The 21422-nt window shown below is 38.2% G+C and overlaps 1 protein-coding gene across 2 annotated transcripts in view; it reads left to right on the top strand.

Annotated features, from left to right (window-relative positions):
* Positions 1-19910, top strand: part of ORC5 (origin recognition complex subunit 5) — a 70332-nt gene extending 50422 nt beyond the window's left edge. For both annotated transcript variants that reach the window (XM_040544578.1, XM_040544580.1), the window contains 2 exons: positions 14618-14730; positions 18247-19910. In XM_040544578.1, coding sequence (XP_040400512.1) covers positions 14618-14730; positions 18247-18292 — 159 coding nt within the window. In that variant the 3' untranslated portion in view covers positions 18293-19910. The remainder of the gene's footprint in view (positions 1-14617; positions 14731-18246) is intronic.
* The last annotated feature ends 1512 nt before the right edge of the window (positions 19911-21422 follow it).

The raw sequence follows: 21422 nt of genomic DNA, 5'->3' as shown, positions 1-21422 counted from the left end.
AGCCTTTCCCTAGCTTTCTGGGAACCTGGCAGTGGCTTTCTTTCAGTTGCTTTGTGATGGGAGGAACAATACCTGAATTCAGCCTTGGGTTGCGGTGGAGAGGGGGAAGGCACCAGGTTATGGTGTCAGCGGCAGCAGTGTGGTGGGCAGTGCCCAGGGAGTGCTTCGTTCACCCCGTGTGTGAAAAAAGGGGAATGTTAACAAGGCAAGTCTGAGATAAGACCATACGTATGTATGGTTTTGTTGTTCTTTAATCCAGTTCTCTCTGCTTGTGACTTTCTTTTCGGTTAAATTAATCGTGCTGCTTTGAATAGGCTGCATTCTGCCACTGGAAGCCGTGGCTCAGGCTGTGCTTGGGGATGGGCCAGCCTCCGAGCAGGGGATTCCCCTCGGGCAGTGCCACGCTCCCTTGGCTTGCCACTTAGAGCCATTAGAGACTGAATCCAAGCCCCGAAACTAGATAATGATTATAACCTAGCCTCCGAAAAAGTGTTACGGTCAGGTATTATTTCATTAGCTAACTGAATGGAAAATATGCTTCTGAATGAGTAACTAACAGTTAATTTGTGAAGCAGACGATACTGCATCCATTAGCAGCTCTTGCATGTGTGTCATCCGTGATTCCTTCAACAAGCCACTCTTGTAAAGACCACCAGGAAGGCGGGTTGGAGGAGGCTGCTCGAGAATCTCGTACTTGTTTCAGTTTTCTAGATTTTTTTTTTTTTAAAGAAGGATTTGGTTTATGCCTGAACTTGTTTATTAAATAAAGGGTAGAGGTGTTTGGTTAGTGAGTTTCTATGCTTCCGTTTCCAACAGTTTTTGTTTTCTCTGGAACATTGAAGTATTTCCCAAGTTGTTAGATGAACTCTGACCAGGCTTCCCTTTCCACCCTCACCCAATGGCCTTGGTATGTTTGAGTGTGGTTATCATTTGCATGTGGCATATATTCACTGTATCTGCTTTTCAAAGGGCTACTTCATTTCCTGAGCATCTTCCAGCCTGGTTTCCTAAAGAGAGAGTCCATCGGACGTCTGTCGGGTCTTTCACCTTATGTACATCCTCAATGTGTTTTTTAGCTTATCCAGTTCTTGCTGAAATTGACAGAAAGGCAAAAGCTTCAAAGTATTAAAATCTTAAGCATTTAATGAGGGTTGATGTCAACTTTCATCCCCTCTGTTAAGCGGTTTTCCAGTTTGGCCTGGTGCTGGCTGTTGGACCAAGGAGCTAACCAGGACAGGGTGTGGAGCACCCTTCCCTGTGTGCAGCTGGGGGAGCAGGAGGAGCAGAAGGTGTGTGGTGTGTCCAGGGGTGTAATGAGAAACTGGAAGGAGTTATGGGGGGATAGAGGTAGCTGAGGTTGTAAGAGACATGGGCAGAGACAGATGTGTGAGTGTTTTGCATTGGTAAAGATTTATGGTTATAAGTTTTTTCTTCACAAAAGTTTTTTATTTAATTCATACTGCTGCAGAGTGTTGCCGTATAGTTAGGTGGCAATGTTTTAACTTCTAATGGCAGTAGTTTATTATGAAGTAACAGCTTTATCATCAGTTGCAAGCAAAAAGTGTGGATATTATTCCTTTCTTCGAGGATACAGTCACCACTGCATCTATGTGAATTATTCTTGAACTGGAAAATAAGTGCGTTGTATGTCCGCGTGAGTGTGCGTACTTAAATTGTTCTTAGCAGTTGAAGAAATGTACTACAGAAGAGCCAAAATCAGTTGTATTCTTTGATGTTGAAGTTGGATGAGAGTAGTTTTTGTTTCTACTCTGTTAAGTTGGTTGGGTAGGTAAATAAACCAAAAAAATGTGAGGAAGGTATGTGGCAAACAAGATCATCTTTTTAAACAGCGCTTTCAAGTCTTCTTTACGGTGACGTTTAAAAACCTAAGTTTTATATATCCAAAACACTTTGATTTGGCTACCCTCTAACTGTGAGCACAAGATTAAATTAATTCCTGAACATTTTGTATCAGACAGGCAGATCTGCTGCAAATGAAATCAAAAGATCAAAACTGGAGGTAAAGTAAGAATAATTTATCCAACTCATGCATACATGTGATTAATTTTATCTCACAGACTGCAGGATAATACTGTTATTTTTGGTAAAGTCGAGTTTGGTGGGAATCATTGCTTGCTTTGCTAGGACTGTGGTTTTCTTGACAGTCACATAAATATTTGTTGATGTCTGTATGTTTCTGCATGTTATTTTATTCCTCTTTTGAGGAAAAGTGAGTTTTGTATAATACATTCACTCCTTGTAAAACCTCCCCCACTGTTTCCAAAATGTCAAAGCCAAGCCCAGGGATTTAGCCATACAACTTCTATTGAGATTAATTGGATTTGTATGGCTAAATCCATGCAGTTCTTCTGAAAATATTAAGGTCCCTTATATATAAAATAGAACAATATGTTCACAAACATACTGTCACAAAGAATATTTGGATGGAACAGCAAAATCAGGTTTAATTTATGTTTGGAGATGAATAACTTTTGGTTTACTATAAATGTAAGGGTTCTTGTTTCAGTATACTGAGTGAATACTAAGTATGTGCTGTGCTTGCCTTAGGGCTTCATTTTTTCTTAAATGTGTGAAGCATTTACATAGGAGTCTTCTGTACTTAACTCAGGAGGGGGAAGAGCATTTCTGATTCATTAATCCCTTTTTCTTTTTGTAAGTAACTGGGTCCTTCACATTATGCACTCCAGAGGTGTAAAATATACAAAGAAGTGGGAGGGACAAGCAAAATGGTGTGTGGCTTACTATAATGTACAAATTCAAAATCTATCTCTGCAAGAGGAAAAAGAGCAAGGGGGAAAAGGGCAGCACTAAATTTACTGCATGTGCTTGCATGACGTGCAGGTTTGGGATAATTATTTTCTCTTGTTCAATAAAGTGAGTTGTTACCATGGCAGCATTCATATTGCACAATTTCTCTGTTATAAAATAAATTGAGAACAGTTTTAGAGACAGAAAAGTCGTCTTTGTATGAACACTCATTCTGTTCTTATTTTTTAGTGCAAAACTGTCTTAGAAATGCAGTTCCTGAGGTTGGTATTTGTAACATTATTCTTGAGATGAGGAAGTCTTAGTACACTTCCCAGATAAAATCAGTCAAGTTTTAACGATGTGTGGTGCTTCTGCAGGACCAGATATGCAAGGACAGATATTTTGGGGGGTGTAGTTTTGATCACTTGTTAACTTGGAGTTCTCCACTTTTCAGAGTGTTGCTTCTGGTAGTAAAATTAAATACAGCCGTTAAGAGGGAGGGTACAGGCTGACAGACGTAGAAGGAATAGTCTGGGCATCCTGCTCCAGTAACTGACTCCTGGCAGTAATCACCTTGCCTACGGTTTGGTCTTAGTGTGTCTTCTTGGACAAGATGCATCAAGAGCTTCTTGCAAAAGTCATCTGGATTTTCAGTGGCAGAGGGGGAAAGGTCTCCAGGACAGGTGTTTTCAAGCCTAGACAACATTTTTGTCTCTGCTGCTTTAGTTTCTCCTACTGAGGAGCAGCGGACTGATACCAATACTTCCTCATCCGTTGATTCTTTGATAACGTTTTTGTTATAAGCATTTAACAAATACAATGCAGATTCTGGTATGGATAGGTTAAAACGTGCTTGAGGAATAGTTCTGTTTCTGCTTACTAGAGAGATTCCAAACGATAGTCTTGGGACCTGTTTATCCATTATGTAAAGCTTATGTGAAAGGCCTCCCAGGAGATGGAAAAGTGTCCACGGTGGAGCACAGTCAATTGGAATGACAAGTAGCATTTCATCAGGCCCTAATAGTGTCTTTTCCATATCATAACTGCTTCCCCTCTGCTTCTTCAGTTTCATTTTTTTTTCCTGTTTTATCACTACAGCAGTCATGATAGAGGAAGTGTGACTATCTTTCATCCATAAGATTGGAAAAAAATTGATTGCTTGATTCTTTCCTGCTTTTTTCTGCATCTTTTCATTGATCTCTTGTATGGATTTTTCAGTCTGGTGATCTATGTAGTATTTCCTGGGGGATTAAGCCTTTTTATGGTGATTTATTAAATTTGATTTTTCCAAATGTTAAAATCATCACTAAATATTATGGAAAAGTCTCAACACAGTGATTATTAAAAATACAGCAGGTAGCACAGCCATCAAGTGCAAAACGATGTATGTTAATTAGTCATGGAAACCTGAGATTTATTTCTTGATTATGTCCTATTCCTCTGAAACTAAAATAGGACATCTGCTGTTGGTTCTTTTATGCTTTTAATCTATTCCTGGCCTACCTATAGAAATTGCATTGTGCAGCACATCACTGTTTTAGAGCCTATTGCTCCATAAATGATTTGTGATGATGTAGAAGCCATATAGTCAATGTTTACTAACTACACAAATTTTAATTCAATCTATCTAGCAAGGTGTTTTTAAGTGTCTATGGGGGTTGTGTCTCTGAGCGTTTCTATCAGTCTAAATAGTATTATCCTTGTGTGCTGTAAGGCCAGGACAAGGACTGAAGAGCTGCATCCTGTTCATACACAATACTTTCCTTTTGCAGGAATTTAAATGGAACACATGCATAGTCACTGCTCCGAAGACTACATCAATCCCAATAGATTGCTTGATGTGTAATAGCACTTAATACAAAATTTTTCTTCCCCTACTCCAACCTGGACATTCCCTTCCTATGCATTACTTGTCTGCAGATAAAAGTGAAATTCATTGGCCTATGGAGTTGACAGGTATGATAGCACACTGGTTCACTAGTTCAACAGTTGTCTTAGATGACTGTGAACTCTTCTACCCAACATGTGCGCTCGCCAAATGCATTAGAAAGCACTTTTTTTCCCCCATATTAGGAGAGCTAAGTGATACACGGTATAGCTAACAGAATTTAACAGTTGTGTTAAATGGTGACAGAAAATACGTACAAAAGCAGTGTTGTGTTTGAAGAACGGGGCTTATTCCATTCAAATTAATTGCTGACAGATGATGTTTCATGCTCTTTATCAGATAAAACTAAGTACAACTGAATAAAAGACGGAAAGCTGCTAGTTATAATTTTTTCAGGATCATCTATGCAAGAGATTTATAGATATAGCTATATTTTGTAATTGTATCTAACGTATTTAATGGGTCACTGAAGTTAAATTTTTAATATTTCATGACTTATCAATTAATGGATGATTGAAAGCTTTACTTTCTGTAGAATGACTAATATGGATGGATATTACAAATTTATAGTCTCTATTGAAGTGTACCTAAACTTGAAGTATAGTTATAGATACCTTTTTTAAAAGAAAACCAAAATTTCTTATTGTTGGCTACAGCCATCAGTTTCTGTGCTGTTACAGTAAGATTTCATTGTTTTTCAAGCAACTAGAGATGTGGATTGACTTCTTGTGGATTGAGAGATGGTCTTCATCCTAGTATATGTAACCTCATAATAAATTTATTTTGCCATGTGTTGATAGGTGCATTAACTTCCCAATTTAACATTTCTTTAGCTCCAGTTTTACAATGCAAGAACAAAACGAAAGGTCGTATTTCAATAGGTCAGATCTGTATATGTGAACAATTTAATACCTAACTGTTTAAGTCACTGAAATGCAGATTACTAGGAGCTATGAGTGTATGCTGGGGAATTTCTCTTGCTTACAATTTTATTGTACTATTTCCTAAGCATCTATTGCTGCTCCTTTTGAGAGACAGGAGGGATCTTTAGTTTTTACCAAGATGATGTACTTATGTACTTCAGTGATAATAGCTGTTTCTATTTTTGTTTCTCTTACTATCTATTTCTATTACGGGACCAATAAAATGTGCACAGTTGTATGTAGTCACAACGAATGTAGTGATTTGAGTCTTCTGCAGTGCTTCTCTTGAGTAGCTGGGATGCTGTATGTTACTGTGGACACTGAGCTTTAGCACATGGTAGGTACTTGAGGGCAGGTTGCAGACTGTGGAAATTTATTAGTGACAAACCATATGAGAAAGAAAACCATAAACTGCAGAAGATTTTTTAAATGGGGGGGATACCCAAGGAGAAATATTTTTACCAGAAAACAGCATATTCAATTTGATTTAGTAAGCCGAAGATACAAAATAAATGTATCTTTAAATTGTTATTTTTTAGAGTAAATTCCTACCTCTACTGGTATGTTTTACCATTTGTCTAACCTCTTGGATAGAATGTCTAACTTTTGTATTTCAGAAGTATTTAGGTCAAATCTTCCTGGACTGGTTGTTTTAATTAAAAATTCTTAATATCTTGTTTCCTTATATAAGCTTTGGATCAATATTCTTTCAACACTTAATTATCATAATCATCCAAAAATAGACTGCAGTTAACACGCTTTGAAAATCTTTTTCTTTCTTGAGAAAGCAAAGTAATTTAGCTTCAGAAGATACTCCCAAACATCTCATTGTAGGAAATATCCTTTAATTTCACGATTTTTTTCACAGCTTATACAGAGGACTGATTTTTCTCTTCAGAACAGGTTAGAAATCATAATTGTTTTAGTTATTTTTGAACACAAAATTATATTTGCAAACAACGACAAAAAAAAACCTCCTTTTTGTAGCAGTAGAAGGTTAGTAATATTCTGTATACAGTTGTATATTTTACTGAGATAGTATTAAAAGTTTAGGGGCTTTTTATAAACGTATCTAGTTCTGTCATTGTCATGCAGTGTATTTTAAAGTTACTCTTCTCTGTTCTGGATACAACTTATCTTGCAGGATCTAGAAATGCTGCCCTTGTGGGACAGACATGTTATAAATGAAAGACAAACTATCAGGTGAAAAGTTTCTAGATTTTGGGATTTAAGTTTATGTGCTTGGTCCATTGCATATCTGCCTTTTTCATTTAGAGGTTTACTTCAGGGAAGCAGTCGTCGTTCCAGTTTCTAAACGCTTCTGAAATACACTTGGAACCTGGAACCTCTGCAGAAGTGAATCTGTGACGGTGAGGGGCAGAGGGGGGAAGGATACTTCCCTATTGCCCATGCCTTGGAAAATGGCTGACCTTTGTCTGGTATCCATGTCATGAATCTACCTGACTTAAGTAATCAAACTAACTCTTAACATCATTCTCTCAAGTGTTTCTTTGACCGTCTGTCTGTGACCATCTTTGGTTGCTCTGATTTTAAATTATGGTATTGGATGCTGAAGTTGTTTTGAATCCTCCATCTACAATTTGCATCTGAAGTCCATGTGCTTTGGAGTGCTTTTCCCAGGCTATTGTGGAATAATTTAGATGAGTGTATTTCCCAGCAGATTTCAAGTACATTCAATTTTTTCAATGTTTTTGAAGATCAAAAAAAATTAACCCACCATCAGTTTCAGGTCTAACAAATTTCTGAAAAAAAAATATATATTCAAGTACAGAAGATAATTTGATCTCAAGATATGTTAAGCAAATTTCAGGGTGTACTTTAAGTGAGGGAACTGACTCAGAAATACTGATTTATCCATGTATCACTGTAGAATTTATAACTTTTTTAAAATGACAAGCAGAGTGCAGCAAAGGTTGTTGTGGATTGCCTTTTATGGTTCTTTTTCTCACATTGAATTAATGCTAAAGTAAATGAGCTGAGAGAAGAAAGGGTCTTTCAGTTTGTAGTTTAAATAAAATAATGGAGGGAGTAAATTATTTATTATTTGAAAGATTTATGAAATTAAACTTCCAAAATTAATAAATTATCAAACTACTTTTTAGAAGTTATGTTATTGTGACAATTAGAGAGGGCAGGGCTAATGTGTGCACTGTACAAATGCTTTTGAGATACCTAGAAGTTTTCCAGAGAAGGCTGACAGGGAAGTATGAAGTGATAGGATGTAGAAGATGCAGGTGATATTTCTTTTTGTTTGTTTGTTTAGCCTTTGGTAAATGCATTGTAACAGCCACGTTGTCAGACAACAAGAGGTTTTACCCGTTGTTTTATTTGTTATAAGACAGTAAAATTGTCTGACTTCTACTGATTAATATCAGATATGCAGGCAAAAAAATATAAGAATGGCAAACACAGGATGAATTTAGTCTGGTTACGCTATAAAGACTGCTAGTTGAAGAGAGCTGATTCTAAAAAAAAAAAAAAAAAAAGAATTCTAGGGCAAAGTGAGGGCATGTCTTGAAGGAAGTAAATACCTTTGCTTCACTTGAGATTGAAGAGAAAAGCCATCAAGGAAGCTGATTACAGGAAAATGTACTAGAAATAGGCAGCTTCTGGTATGCTACAAGGTGTTGTGGGGTCTGAAAGATCTGCAGGAAGGGAGGAGGGGAAAAGAAAAAAGCAGAAAATTCACACTTATGCCTTGAACAAGTCTATGAAATTGGCAACGCATTTTGTCAATTATTTAGTGTAAATAGGACACACAGACTGAGTAGAATAAGAAGTGATAAACATTGTTTATACAGTGGGAAAAATGCCATGTGAGAATGACTGTTATGACCTATATAGTAGAAGCTGAAGGAATTTTGTAATGTAAAATCAAGGTTGCATGCCGTGGGTTTAGTAAACTTTTCTGCTATGAAAATGTGCATGAAATACATTGAAGGTGGTGAGTATGATATAAACTGAGAGGCCTTAACAGCATGAAATTCAAGGTCATATACTGAGGGTAAATAAACATTTCTTCTGAAGTGGAAGGATCATCTCGTAGAAATTCAAGGAAGAGGAGCAAGTTTTTATGCTATGGCATAATGGTTTCAGCATCAAGGAGTGATCTTAATCCAGGAAATTCTTTACTTCAGGCTAAAAGTAGAACGGTAGAGACATTGTGATAAACAAACATCTTAAAATTCTTAAGTGGGTATTAAAATAAAATAGTAGTAATAATAAACAGTAATCAGTTCTTAAAGGACAATTTATATGTAAGTAGTCAGTTATTTTCTTCCTGTTGCTGTTGTAATTTCACACTTAGTGAATATAGTGCTGTCATGTCGGGAACTTTCCAACGCATTTGTGTCTTGAAAGATTGTTCAGGTTAGTAATCAGTGCTAAGTTCTGCTCGACTCCAGCTGAGGAAGTCCTCAGGTAAAGTGTTATCACTGATGAAATGTGCAGAAATTACTTACAATTTATGATGTGTGATGTATACAACTATGGATGAAGAAATACAGGGTGCAAGGTCCTGGAGAGTCAATACAAAATAATGAACAGAAATGCAAAAAATAACTAGTACAGGGGAAAAAAAAATCATCAAACAGATATTCATAGAAAAAAAAAGGGCTTGCAAATTTGACTGGGTCTCTTACTGCATTTGCCCTGCACTGTCACATCTTACAGAGCCACCCAGGTAAGTGAGGAAGAGTTCTGTCCGAAGCAGCACCGAGCCCGTGGCTGGAATACCTCTTTCTGCCTGGGCTCTCTGAATGGCAACAACATTTGGACTGCATTCAGAAGACAGTTTAAAAAGAGTAGGGATAATTTAAGCTGAGAGAAAGATAAAATAAACAGCTGAAGCATAGAGTAACGAACACTTTAACTGCCCACTTAGAGGCCATAAACAGTTTGGCAGGGTGTAGGATAAGGCAAGAATGGTATGATATAGTTAAAAATCTTGGAATGCTACTAGCAGATGGAAAAGTTGACCAAAACAAAAAGTCTCAGAAAGGGATTTAGCATTTAAGACCTGATAAAACGTTGGGTCATATTACCTACTACAGTCTCATCTGTTGTGATTTTTGCATGCATTAAAAACCTTGCACAGAACATAATTCAGGATCAAAACCAAGTTCTTAAAATCTAAGTATTCAGAAAAATCTTGATTTAATTTTTATAAAAATCAATTTTGATCAATTGCTGGCTTAAATATGTATAATTATGATTTCTGTTGTTAACTTCCACTTTATGAGCTTCTCTAACAGGGCTGGCATACTGACCAGACCCTGGATATAATTTTGATTGAAATAATTTTGAGCAGCTTTTCTTCTGCTCACGTAATTTGTAGTAGGGTCATTGAATTTAACTCCAGGAGACTAGTTCTGCAGTCATTTTGACTGAAATGTGTTTTCTAAATGGTATCTGGTTTTCAGACTGCCTTGTTGCATATCACTGGGTTTAACACATGCCCAAATTTGACCATGGGCAGCAGTGGGCCTTGAAAAAGTGCAGCAAGTTGCATTTGTGCTCTGAGAGCTACGTGATGAATAAATTTTAATAACTGTGAAAGAGTATCATACTATTGTCTGAATATGTTATAACTTAAGTAATGGAAGCTGTTAATATCTTGGTAGGTTTGAGGTTCAGAATCATAAAACAGATTAAAGCTGTGGTTTTCTGCAAGTATGCCAGACTTGAGAGTTGCAGTTAACGTTACATCAAGGTAATTGGAAATTACGGGCTGCAGAGATGAAAAATATCTCACAGATCATCTAGCGCATCTCTGCTGGTTTGAGATTGTTCCTGCTAGTGTCTTTCGTTAGGATTTTGTGGTTTGAAGTACACCACTTGGTGATGTTTCAGTCACATCCCTGAGAAAACAGCTTCTTGCTAACAATCAGCATTGATTGCTCTGCTTGGCTTTTTTTTCCCAGATGTCCCACACGATTTGTCCAGACTTGTTCCTGTGGTAGTCTGTCGTTACTTAACCAAACCAAACACCAAATGTGTGTGCCCGTGTCTCTGGTGTGAACTCACTTGTGTTCTGCACCTCTGCGAATGGTTTCGGCGCGGCGCTGTGCGGATGGGAAGAGCCCAGCCTTCCTCTGAGGGCAGCCCTCACTTCTGGACTTCTCCTTGCCCCCTCGCAGCAGCGTGCTGACAAAGCCTGCCTTTGTCTCTGCCAGGGGAATAGTGCAAGGCCCATCTGTTAGCTCGGGCTGATAGGAAAAAAGCCGCCTTTAAGGATGGCTTGTGGGTTACTTTTTTTTTCCCAGAGGTTTAAATGCCTGTATTTGACAGGGAATCTTCAGAAGCATTTGGAGGGATCATTGACTGGCAGCAACTCTCAGCCATGCTTTATGATTATTCTCACCTTGCATCCAAGCTTTCAGCAGCAGATTTCTCACATAAATATATTTCAAAGAAAGCTCAGTCCTGGCTTATTTTAAAATGTATCATTGACACCTCTTCCTTCGTGTCTTTCAGTAATTTTTCTTTAGATCTTCTTGTTATTCTTGTAGAAAATTCCATTTACTCATTAGCTTCTGCTGGTGTTAAACCATTACCACATCCAACTTGAATTTTATGAATAGCTTCAGCATATTTCTTCCAACTGTAATTTCTTTTGTTCAGAAGATTCTCAATAAATATTCTCTTTTTTCTGTCCCCCACACAGTTCTTCTGGCTAGTTGCTCTTCAGTTCTTGCCAGATGTTTTCTCCTAGCTTTTGTGACAATAAAATGCAGCCACTGTACCCATGGTATTCATATTTAAAAAAAAAAAAAGGCACTTCTTCCCTATGAAGAAAGGCTGAGAGACCTGGGTCTGTTCAGCCTGGAGAAGAGAAGACTGAGAGGGGATCTCATCAATGTGTATAAATACCTGAGATGGGGGAGACATAGGTATTTGGCCAACTTCTTTTCAGTGGTTTGTGGGGATAGGGCAAGGGGCAATGGCCACAAGATAGAGCACAGGAAGTTCCGCACCAACATGCGAAAGAACTTCAGGGTTCTCCAGGGAACCCGCTTTGGCAGGCGGGTTGTACCCGATGATCTTTCGAGGTCCCTTCCAACCCCTTCAATTCTGTGATTCTGTGAAAACTTCTTTTTGCTAAGTGTAATTAGTTTGATACTGCATTCATGTTTTTTTCCAACTGTGCTGACATACCTTCATTTAGGAATAGACTATCTCTGCAGTTATGCAACACCTGAGCTTTTGAAGTGGTGACATTTTTCAGTCCTTACATCAAAAGTGGCATTGGACATTAAGAGTTAACAGAGCGTGACATTTTACAGTGGCGGGGCTTTTTTATTTAGCTACAAATATGCTGTGTTAAACCCAGTTCATTCTACTTTACCAGGTGAGTGCCCTAACTAGGCAGAGAGATTTTTCATATAAAGGCAGTTTTGTGCAAAACAGCTCAGCTCCAGAAGCAGGTTCCCCATAGCTCTTTCCTTTCTTCCTCCACTGCCCCTGCCAGTTGCCAGATGCTCAGCTAAGAGGTGCTCAAATCCCTCGTGTTAGGAGGGAATTGAACCTAGACGACATCCTAATTATGTGGCGAAGAAAATCATGTTTTCTTATGGTCAGGTCTAGAAAGGTAGCTTCAGCACAAAATGCTCAAGGAACTTAATTCCACGTCTAGCAAAACAGAATCTTTTCTTCTGACAAAACAACTTACTGCAAAAAGTAGGTGTCACCTAATTCCCTGGCTGACCTGTCGGTGGGAGTGTTCTGCAGTATTCATATAAAGTAGGAAAAATTATAAGTCATTGCTTTGGGATAGCAGAACTCTTGCTGGTTTGGGTTTTTCTTCAACCTGCTGAAGAAGCTGTGCCAACAGAGCTCCAGGCTGCTGCCTGCTCAGCATGCAGGCTCTAAGATTTGTCATCCCGAGATCCTGTCTGTCTGCAGGTATAGGGTAGACATGAAGGATTTCTGAAAGAAATGAGGAAAATGTTGTTGTCTGCTGAGTAATTAACTCTAATGATCAATGACTTCATACGTAATATTGAGTCTTAAACATTAACGAAACTTCATCTCGAGTCTGACACCATTTCAGATGTATAGTGTCAGCCTTTAGTGAGGAATTTTACACTGCTGACCTTATGTTGTATATATGGCATTTGGTGATATCGGAAAAATATCAGTTATGATTTGTTGTTAAAGTGTTGCTTGAACATATGTAATTCAGCAGCAAGGTCACTTTTGCATCCCTCAATGTTGAGATGGGTCCAGCTCCAAGCTAGCTAGGTTTTGCTGTGCTCATCAGAAGCTTTTAGGAGCCTCGTGCAATTCCTTCCTTCACTGGTAATTTCAGAACATGGGGCCAGCTGCAAGTGTATATTGCAGAAGTGATTAGGCAGTAATGGTGCACTGGGGTGTAAAATAGCAACTGCAATAGCAGATTACTCCATAATGCTTCCTTGCAAGTTGAATAAATATGTTGGATGAAGAATGTAGAAAAACGCTCTCAAAATCATGTCTGTTTTAAGAAAATAAACACCTTACAAATTTGAGGTCGATTACAATCCAGTGACAAGTTCAAAGTGATTTGATTTAATGAACTGGATTTTGAGTCATTTACCTATACTAAGTTCAGTTTGCTTAAATGCTGTCGACACCAACGATTGCTAAGTCATCTGTATAGAGCTGACTTAAGTAAATGGTATTTGTCCTTGTGAGCAGAGGGAGGCCAGTATTCCTTAACCAAGTTTCAAATGCTTTGCAGAATGATGACATCTGTATGATTGTCTAATGCCATGTAAAAGAAAGTTAAGCACAGGCTGTTATAAAAATTACCTCATTCTAAGTGATCTTATTTTTTTTCTATTCTGCTCAAGGGGGTGTCTTTTCTTATATATCATGCCCTCTTGAGGAAAAAGTATTCCTGCCTCCTGCAAGCGCTGTCACAAACTTGAAGACAAAGTTCACTTTCAGCAAAAGAAGGGTTATTACTGAGGGTTTTTTTAATTGAAAAGAACTTGCTGCTTTTTATAGCAGCATGCTTCCTTGAAGGTTTGAATTGACACACTCTTTATATTTATTCTTCAGATATTCCTTACTATATTATTATCATATTTGCACAAATGTAGGTCATGGTTGGCTGGTTTTGTTTTTTAAAGTAGGGGCTGTGGTCGGATACTGGTTCTTCATAGAATATAACCTTGTTGCACTGAATTATCAGTAGCGTTTGTAACAGAGGCCAGAGAAAAAAGAAATGTTTTCTGCTTTTACCTATTTCCTTTCCATGGGTGGAAGTAGGTTGGCAGTAGAGTCACCACAGTAATCACTCCTAGCTGAGTCAGGACAGCCTGGTGGCACTCGGTGCTGACATCCCATGACTGCACTTCAGTGGTACCACACACAGCCATCACTGGGAAGAAGGTGATGACAGTGAGAAATATGCTGGTGCATTGCTATACTTGTAGAATAATCAGCAGCTCTGTCGTGACACTGTTTTGTAGGCAAATCTCTGTCCTTTCAGGCACTGCGTGTTTTAAGGACACCATCTTCATTCCTTTTCAACCTTCAAATTCCTTTCTTTTAGCTGGAGTAATACTCTGCGTCTTTTCAAAATGTAGTATGAGCTGACACAAGAAAATCCAACTTCAAGTGTGAAAATTCAAGAGAAGGTCTCGAGATGAAAGAGAAACAGAGTGTGTCCTGACTGTCAGGCAGAGATTTGGAAGATGTTCAGCTCATGCCTGTTATCTATCCCCCCAACACCTTTCTCGCTCTGATCACAACTCCAGGATAACTCTTGATATGAAGGATAAAGGGTTTAGCCTGTGTGCCTCACTGACTCCGGTGGAAATGTAACAGCGAAAATGTACACACATTCCTGGGTTTGCTAGCTGCAGGACTAGGTGAAAATCAGTGAGCAACTGGGGGTGATTTTCCACAAAAATACAGGGGTGTTGTAATTTGGGACGATGTGTTGATGACAAATAGGAAAAAAAATAATTGCCCACTGCTATTCTTGTTAACAAAAATGACTGACGTTGCTAATTTTTCTTGTTCATAGATCACCTCTCTTGTGACTCTCCAGCTGCTGTCCATGGTTGGCAATAACGACCAGCTTGATGGACCCCGATACAAATGCACTGTATCACTGGACTTCATCAGAGCTATTGCCCGGTGAGCCTATTAGAAACCATTTGGGATAATATGTGCTGATTTCAATGAGGCTTCAAAACCTGTATTTTCTCAGTCTTTATATTGGCTGTATGCAGACCAGAATGGAAATCTGTGGATGTTTTTTAAGAACAAGTAAATGAGTCTTCACTGTAAGAAATGTTGAACTTAGGTTTACTCCAATACTGTTTTGAAAAAAATAATATATCTTACAGTGACAGAGGTAGGCCAAGGAACTGCTTGAGTATGTTACAGTAACAAACTGTCTGTGTACTTAATAGAAGTCAGGGACTTCATGTGAAAATACTGCTCTAAAATGGCAGTCCATTTCCTTACCAAAAGGCATGTTATGATATTGGAATCCAAACTGATATTTAGTTCTTAGTAGTGTTTGTGGTACAGTTGATGTAAAAACTGGATAGGTTATGAGAAGTCTTTCACATAGTTTGTCTTCTGCGATCTGTAGTTGATACAAACTAATTCAAAAAAAAACAATGTAGGTACCTCAAAAGTATCAATTACCTGTTCATCCCAAGCCTTCAGTCCGGGAGTCTGAGAGCAGTTCCAGCTGCATCAGGAGTGATGGTGATAAATTACAGAAACACATGCAATACATAGGCAATAATCAGAACTGTCTCATTTATGCCAAATCTGAACAGCATTACTTCACGCACGCTGCTGCAGCCAGCTTATTAGCAGATCTTGGATAAAGAGCATGTGGCTAGAGCAGAGCCCAAAAATAACGTGGCAAAAAGGAGAAACATTGTACAGGCCAGCTCTCCTCTGTAATGTGGAGCTTTAGAGGAATCTGTGTTTCAGACTGTTTCCAGTATCCTCACTGCACAAGTCGCTCTCCTGAGCTGTTAAATGTCCCCTCGCCCAGTCAGTAAGCTGCACAGACACGCAAATTTCAATTTGGACAGGCCACAGAGTGAAACTTCATCGGGCTCAGGCCTGGCTGGACCGTACCACCACCATCTCCAGGGCTTTGCTGTGTCAGCTTGCTATTCCCAGCAATAAAGTCACATGTGAATGATGCCTTGTAAAGTCTCCCACTGGTACCAAGTACATCAGACCATCTGTTTAGCAACGTGGATCACTGTGTACGGATATCGCCATGCTCTTGCCTCTGCTCTAACTCTTACCATGAGTACAGAGACCAGTTCATAAACTCTGTACTGGCTATGAAATTCCTTGAATTAAGACACTTGACATGATGGCCCATCGCCTACAATTTCAACATCTGTCGAAGTTTGTGGACTCCGTTAAAATTGCCAGAAGGTAGAGGTGGACAGAAGACGGGACCAAAACTTGTGCTATGCAGCTCACGCTTACCAGAGAAAGTTTTTAGAGCTGTCCCTTCAAACCTTAGTGCAGTGTACTGCTTTGGCTTGCCTGCCTTTAGGTCAGCTGTGCGTACATATATCCCGTCTGACTTTTCGTATGCGTTATGAAGAAGGCAATTTTTTTTTTCCCCACATAGTTCGGAAGTGTTTATAGGCTGCACAGATTGGGCCATTTTATCTGACCTTTAAAAATTTACCTGTTTTTTTTCCTGTCCTCCCTTTTTTCTTCTTGTTTATTTGTTACAATTTTTTTTTCCAACCCACTGTCTGTCAAATCCTTAAGGACATAAATAAGATGCAAAATTTCATGAACCCATTATAAATGGGTTTCCCCCTTGTCTTACTTAGGCTGGCTAAAGGGTATGATCACGGGCTAGCTGTGCTACAACATTGCAGCAGCCTGTAGTTTTTAACCACAAATGAGAGGGGTTATATTTACTGCAGAGAAGGAACTACTTTGGCATTTCAATGACAATACACTTCAAGTAAGCAGACCATCTCCTGATTCTTTAGTCTCCATTCTTGCACTAGTGCTAAAATAAGGTTAGGCACCAAAATCCTAAGGTTTCTCAGCCTCACTGCCAGGTGAACTCACTACTGCAGGTCTGGAGAGTGTGAAGAATAGGACAGGAAAACTCTGCTTTCTCCTTCCCCTCTCCACCCCCATTCAAGCAGTTCAACTTGCTATTTCATTTTCCTTTATTTTTAAATAAAGAATGAAATCTGCATATTTTTTTTTAAGCATAAACCACCTGTTTTTGGAAAAGAGTAGAAAACTTATGTCTTCCTGGTGGCTTTTAGTGTGGTAACCTCTGCCCATGCCCTGTCTTTCTGTTTATTACCACAGAACTTTCACATCTATCTCCGTTCAGCCTTTGCAGAGATATTTCCATACTTTTCACTATGTGGTTTTTTACTTTTGGTTAAGTTGGTTTAGATGTTTCTTTTTTTTAGTAACTTTTAATTTCTGTTAAAAGGATTTCAGACTGAAGTTCATAAATTTTCTCTAGCTGAAGGAGGGATCTCTTAATGTTTGTGGAACGTAATGGATCTTTTCATCTAGGGTCTAATAATGCTAGTTGTTATGGCAGAGCGATTGTGTTTCATTTACTTGATAAGGTCAGTTTTTGTTAGTGTGGTTTTTGTTTCTGTGGAAAGCCTTATAACTAAAGCACTTTTCTTAAGTGACACGATGTAATATGAACCTAACAGTGGCTTTTAATTTCCTCTAATTTTGTCATTGGATTATTAGGTAGCCTCCAACACAGCATCTCTTGTTATGCATCATGGGGGTTTCTGAACTTTTTCTCAATTCAACATGATGCTCTATAGAAACTTTTTGGAAAGTGGGTTACAGAAGGAGGCATGAACAGAGAATATTAAATGATTGCAGCCTAACAAATAAGACATTCAGACAGTTAATCTCACTTAGCATTGTGAGCGGTTATTTTTGCATCATTAAATACTTTTTAAAAAAAAAAAAACTTTTAATTTTATACTTGTCATTATATGCAGTAATTTGTGCTATTTATTCAAACAGTAAATCCAAAAGTCTGAGTGTTAGATTGCATAGCAGAATGAGTTTGGAGACAAAAAAAAATAATTATATGTTTTATTTTACTGCTGTTCATTCTGCCTTCCATTGAAGTACAAAAGTATACATTAAAATCTTCTATTTTATTGAGTGGCATTCTTGGATTCTTTAAATTTAGCTATGAACGTGGGTCAACTAGTGTCAAGACTGAAAGAACGCAGACTGCAAATGAGTACAGATGAGGGAGTTACGTAGTACATGCTAAAACAGGTGGTTTGGAAGATGAACAAAACATTTAATAACATAAAGATTGCAGTTTTGTGTCACCAACTGGAATATCGTATTTACCATATGAAAATATATTGACTTTTTGATGTATTTTTTTTTTACTGCTTAATGTTTGGAATAAGAAACTTTTGATTGTTGCTAGAAATCTGCTTTATTTTTTCAAATCTTACAAAGTTGAATCAGAAGATAGGAACTGTAAGTTAAATGCAATCAAGAATGAGTTTTTAACTTTCTTTGGGGGATATTTCCTGATTTTTGTTGTGCAGAATGTCCCACGTGTTGTCTCCAAACAGGTTAAAGTCTTAGCACTGTTAGGATGATTGCTCTAATATGCTATGTTTTTGTTTATAGGACCGTGAACTTCGACATAATAAAGTACTTGTACGATTTCTTGTGAAAACAAGCTTCACAGCCATATGGACACTGTGACAATGACTAAGGCAAGCTGTGTTCATCTCTCTACTTAGCTGGCCAGAAAGAAGAGTATTTTGGCTCTTTTGGATTTGTCCAAACAGGTGCTGGCCCAGCATGGAATCTGATGAAAGTACTCTGATTGGTCTGGGTAGATCTGATCAGAGGACTATTTACCAGGGACCCTGGAGTATTTGGAAGCAATGTGTTAATTATAAACAGCAGGGTTTGAGCACAATCTGTTCTACTCTTAATGATGTTATCTTAACACTGAAATTGCCTGAAACCCATTTACTTAGGACTGCATTTTGCTCTATGAACTCTCCCCAGTGCTTTGAACATGGCAGCAGCCCTTGTTTGTATGCCCAGTCTTTTCACTTCCTCTCCACAGGAATCTTTGCAATTGCCTGCCAAAGCAGCTTTTCCTGAGGCCACCATTTTAGGAGAGTGGAGTAGCAAAATATAATAAATATAAGAACATCTTTAAAATCAAGCTGGTATAAATCCTTCTTTCTGTTCAGTCATATGTATGCAGATTGTTACACTGTTATATGGAGATCATGATAGGAAACTCCTAATTAATCGTCATACTGTACTTTTTTTGGATCATTCATAAATGTTAACTGTGAATCTATTTTTATGACACTTTCTTTTAAAAAAAATTCTTGATTCCTGAAATTCTAACTTGATGTTGAACTTGAAAAGCTTTTTATTTCAATGTTTTTATTCCTTTCAAGCTCATCCGTTTCTGTTGAGTGCAAATTATAATGCTGTTTTGAATGAACGTGATTTCAGATATGCACGGTGTGATATTTTTGTGACAGTATCTGTCCTGTAGAGAAGTATGGCACAGCTGCCTTTTCCATCAGAAAGGGGGAGATTCAACAGGTGACAGAGTATTCCTGCAGCAGTTGCCCAAATGGGGCAGAATAGTTTTTGTAGCATAGAGCTTTGACTTTGGAAATGTATATTGGAATGTACTGCAACTGTATTTGTCTCCAGTTTACAACCAGAGGAGTCCCAACCGCTGCTACCTTTGCAGGGTATTGAAATCACCTTGTGCACTAAAGGATTGTCTTCACAAATTGGAAGTTTTGTCACTCTTGAAAACTCGGGGTCCCACAGCCTGTTACTCAGATGATTTATTTCCGAATGCTGCCCTTTGTTTGACAGTACAAGAAAGTGCTATATCATATGTTGACCGTTAGGGATTTTTAAAATGAAAAATACACCTCTGATACTGGAGGTGGTCAAATACTCTGAATATGTGTAGCTCCTTTATTTTCTCCAAATTGTGTTTGTGTATCCAGGCTTCTGCTTCTGGATTCAGACCCAAATGAATAAGTTCCAGGTGAGTCTAAGTGACAAAAGCATCTTTCTGGCCAAGCTGTCGTTTCCCTTTTCGGTAGACTCTGAAAGGGCAGAAATGAGTCATCTCCGTGATCCCTTTTCCTTCTGACCGCTGTGCTACATCAAACCATGCACCTGTCCATGAGGTGGCAACATTTGTCGCGCTTGCTAAAATACTTGGATGCAAATACGTGACCTGTTTCAAAATGTTTATTGCTTACTTTTGTTTTTTACTAATAAAAATGTACAGAAGGTATGCTTTGGACTAAACTTCACAGTTTCTTTCCCTTTTGGAGCTCATCATGAGCTGAGCTCAGCACTTGTGCATCTCCTGTATGACTACCAAGGGCTGAAAATGGGAGAAGAAAGGAGGTTTGAGCTGTTATACGTTAAACTAATCTGTGCAAAGCAACAGCAATACATCATAGCTTTTTCAGATACCTGGTCTAGATTAGAATCTGATACATGAAACACAATGGGATTTGCACTAACTTATGAAGTCCTACAACTCTTCAATCAAAAAAAAAAAAACATTAAAATTCTGCAGCTTAGCTTGTTTGAAACTTTCAACAGAGCTGGGCCAGGGCTGTACTGCTGGGGAGGGAGAATGCCAGCTTGTGAAGCTCCTGCTCAGTAGGAGTCAGCATGGCTGAAAAGTGTAGCAACTACCAAGCAGAGACTGTATGAAGCTCCTCTTTGGAAAGCTTTACTACCAAGAGCAAGTTTTGAATAATATCACACCTCAACTTAACCTGCATTAAAATACCAGAAATACACAAGCAGTTCCAGATAGTTCCAGATAAGCACATAAACAGAGTACACGAAGAGCACAGAAAACATCTTATGTGAGTATAAGGATGCACAATAAAATTTGGTCATCATAGAGATAGGCAATGCTTATATCTGATCTTTTATGAGGAAAGAAATGAGTAGGAATTTTACCAGTTGGATTAGTAACTGAAGTATTTCAGGAATGTTTTTAATTCTGTTTATGATGTGTATAGATGAGATGCAAGGTCAAAGATTTCAAACAAAAAAAGAAGAACCAAGAACCAATGGTCTTTTGCTCTAGGACAATAGCAAAATGACCCACACTGTGTTGTATGATTAAATTAATTCCACAATCTTAGTTTTTTCAACAGTATGGATCCATGAGCACACACAGTCTCTGGAAACAGTACTTAATGAAATGCGCTGTAGTACTTGTTTTAATGTTAAAATTCAACTAGTTATTAGAAATGAGCCCATAAGTATAGATAAGTGATGTTTCTTTTCACTGTTGTCATAGTTTATCATAGCTTTTCTAAAAAGAGATCAAGAACAGAATCAGTTCAAGACTTAATTTCTTACAGCTGCTAGGCAATATACATGAAAAAGACTGAGTATGCTGTATTTCAGAACTCATGTTTAGTATATGCCGAACATTTGCAGATGTTTGAGTGTAGAACAAAACCAGTCATGTTAAGTTCTGGTTTGGGTTGCAGTTGGAAAGATGTACCTTTTGCATTGGAGCAACTGTGTTCATTTGGTTGGTCCAACCTTTTCCTAACCCCGTTAATCCCACACAGCACACCAGACTCTCAAAACTAGCAAGCCCCAGTTTTGGTGTACAGAGAAGACATGAAGTAAGGATCTAAGAAAATAAGCATTGAGAAAACTTATTGCTGCAGATTTTTTCTTCCCATGTAATTTCCTTCTCCACTGGCCTGCTGATCGTTTCCACTATAAATCCAAAGGATGAGGCTACAGATCACTGTGGAACATTA

Source organism: Cygnus olor, chromosome 1 (assembly GCF_009769625.2).
Source record: "Cygnus olor isolate bCygOlo1 chromosome 1, bCygOlo1.pri.v2, whole genome shotgun sequence".
NCBI classification, from domain to species: Eukaryota; Metazoa; Chordata; class Aves; order Anseriformes; family Anatidae; genus Cygnus; species Cygnus olor.
The sequence above is the reverse complement of the archived record's forward strand: the minus strand, read 5'-3'. Positions and strand labels throughout refer to the sequence as shown.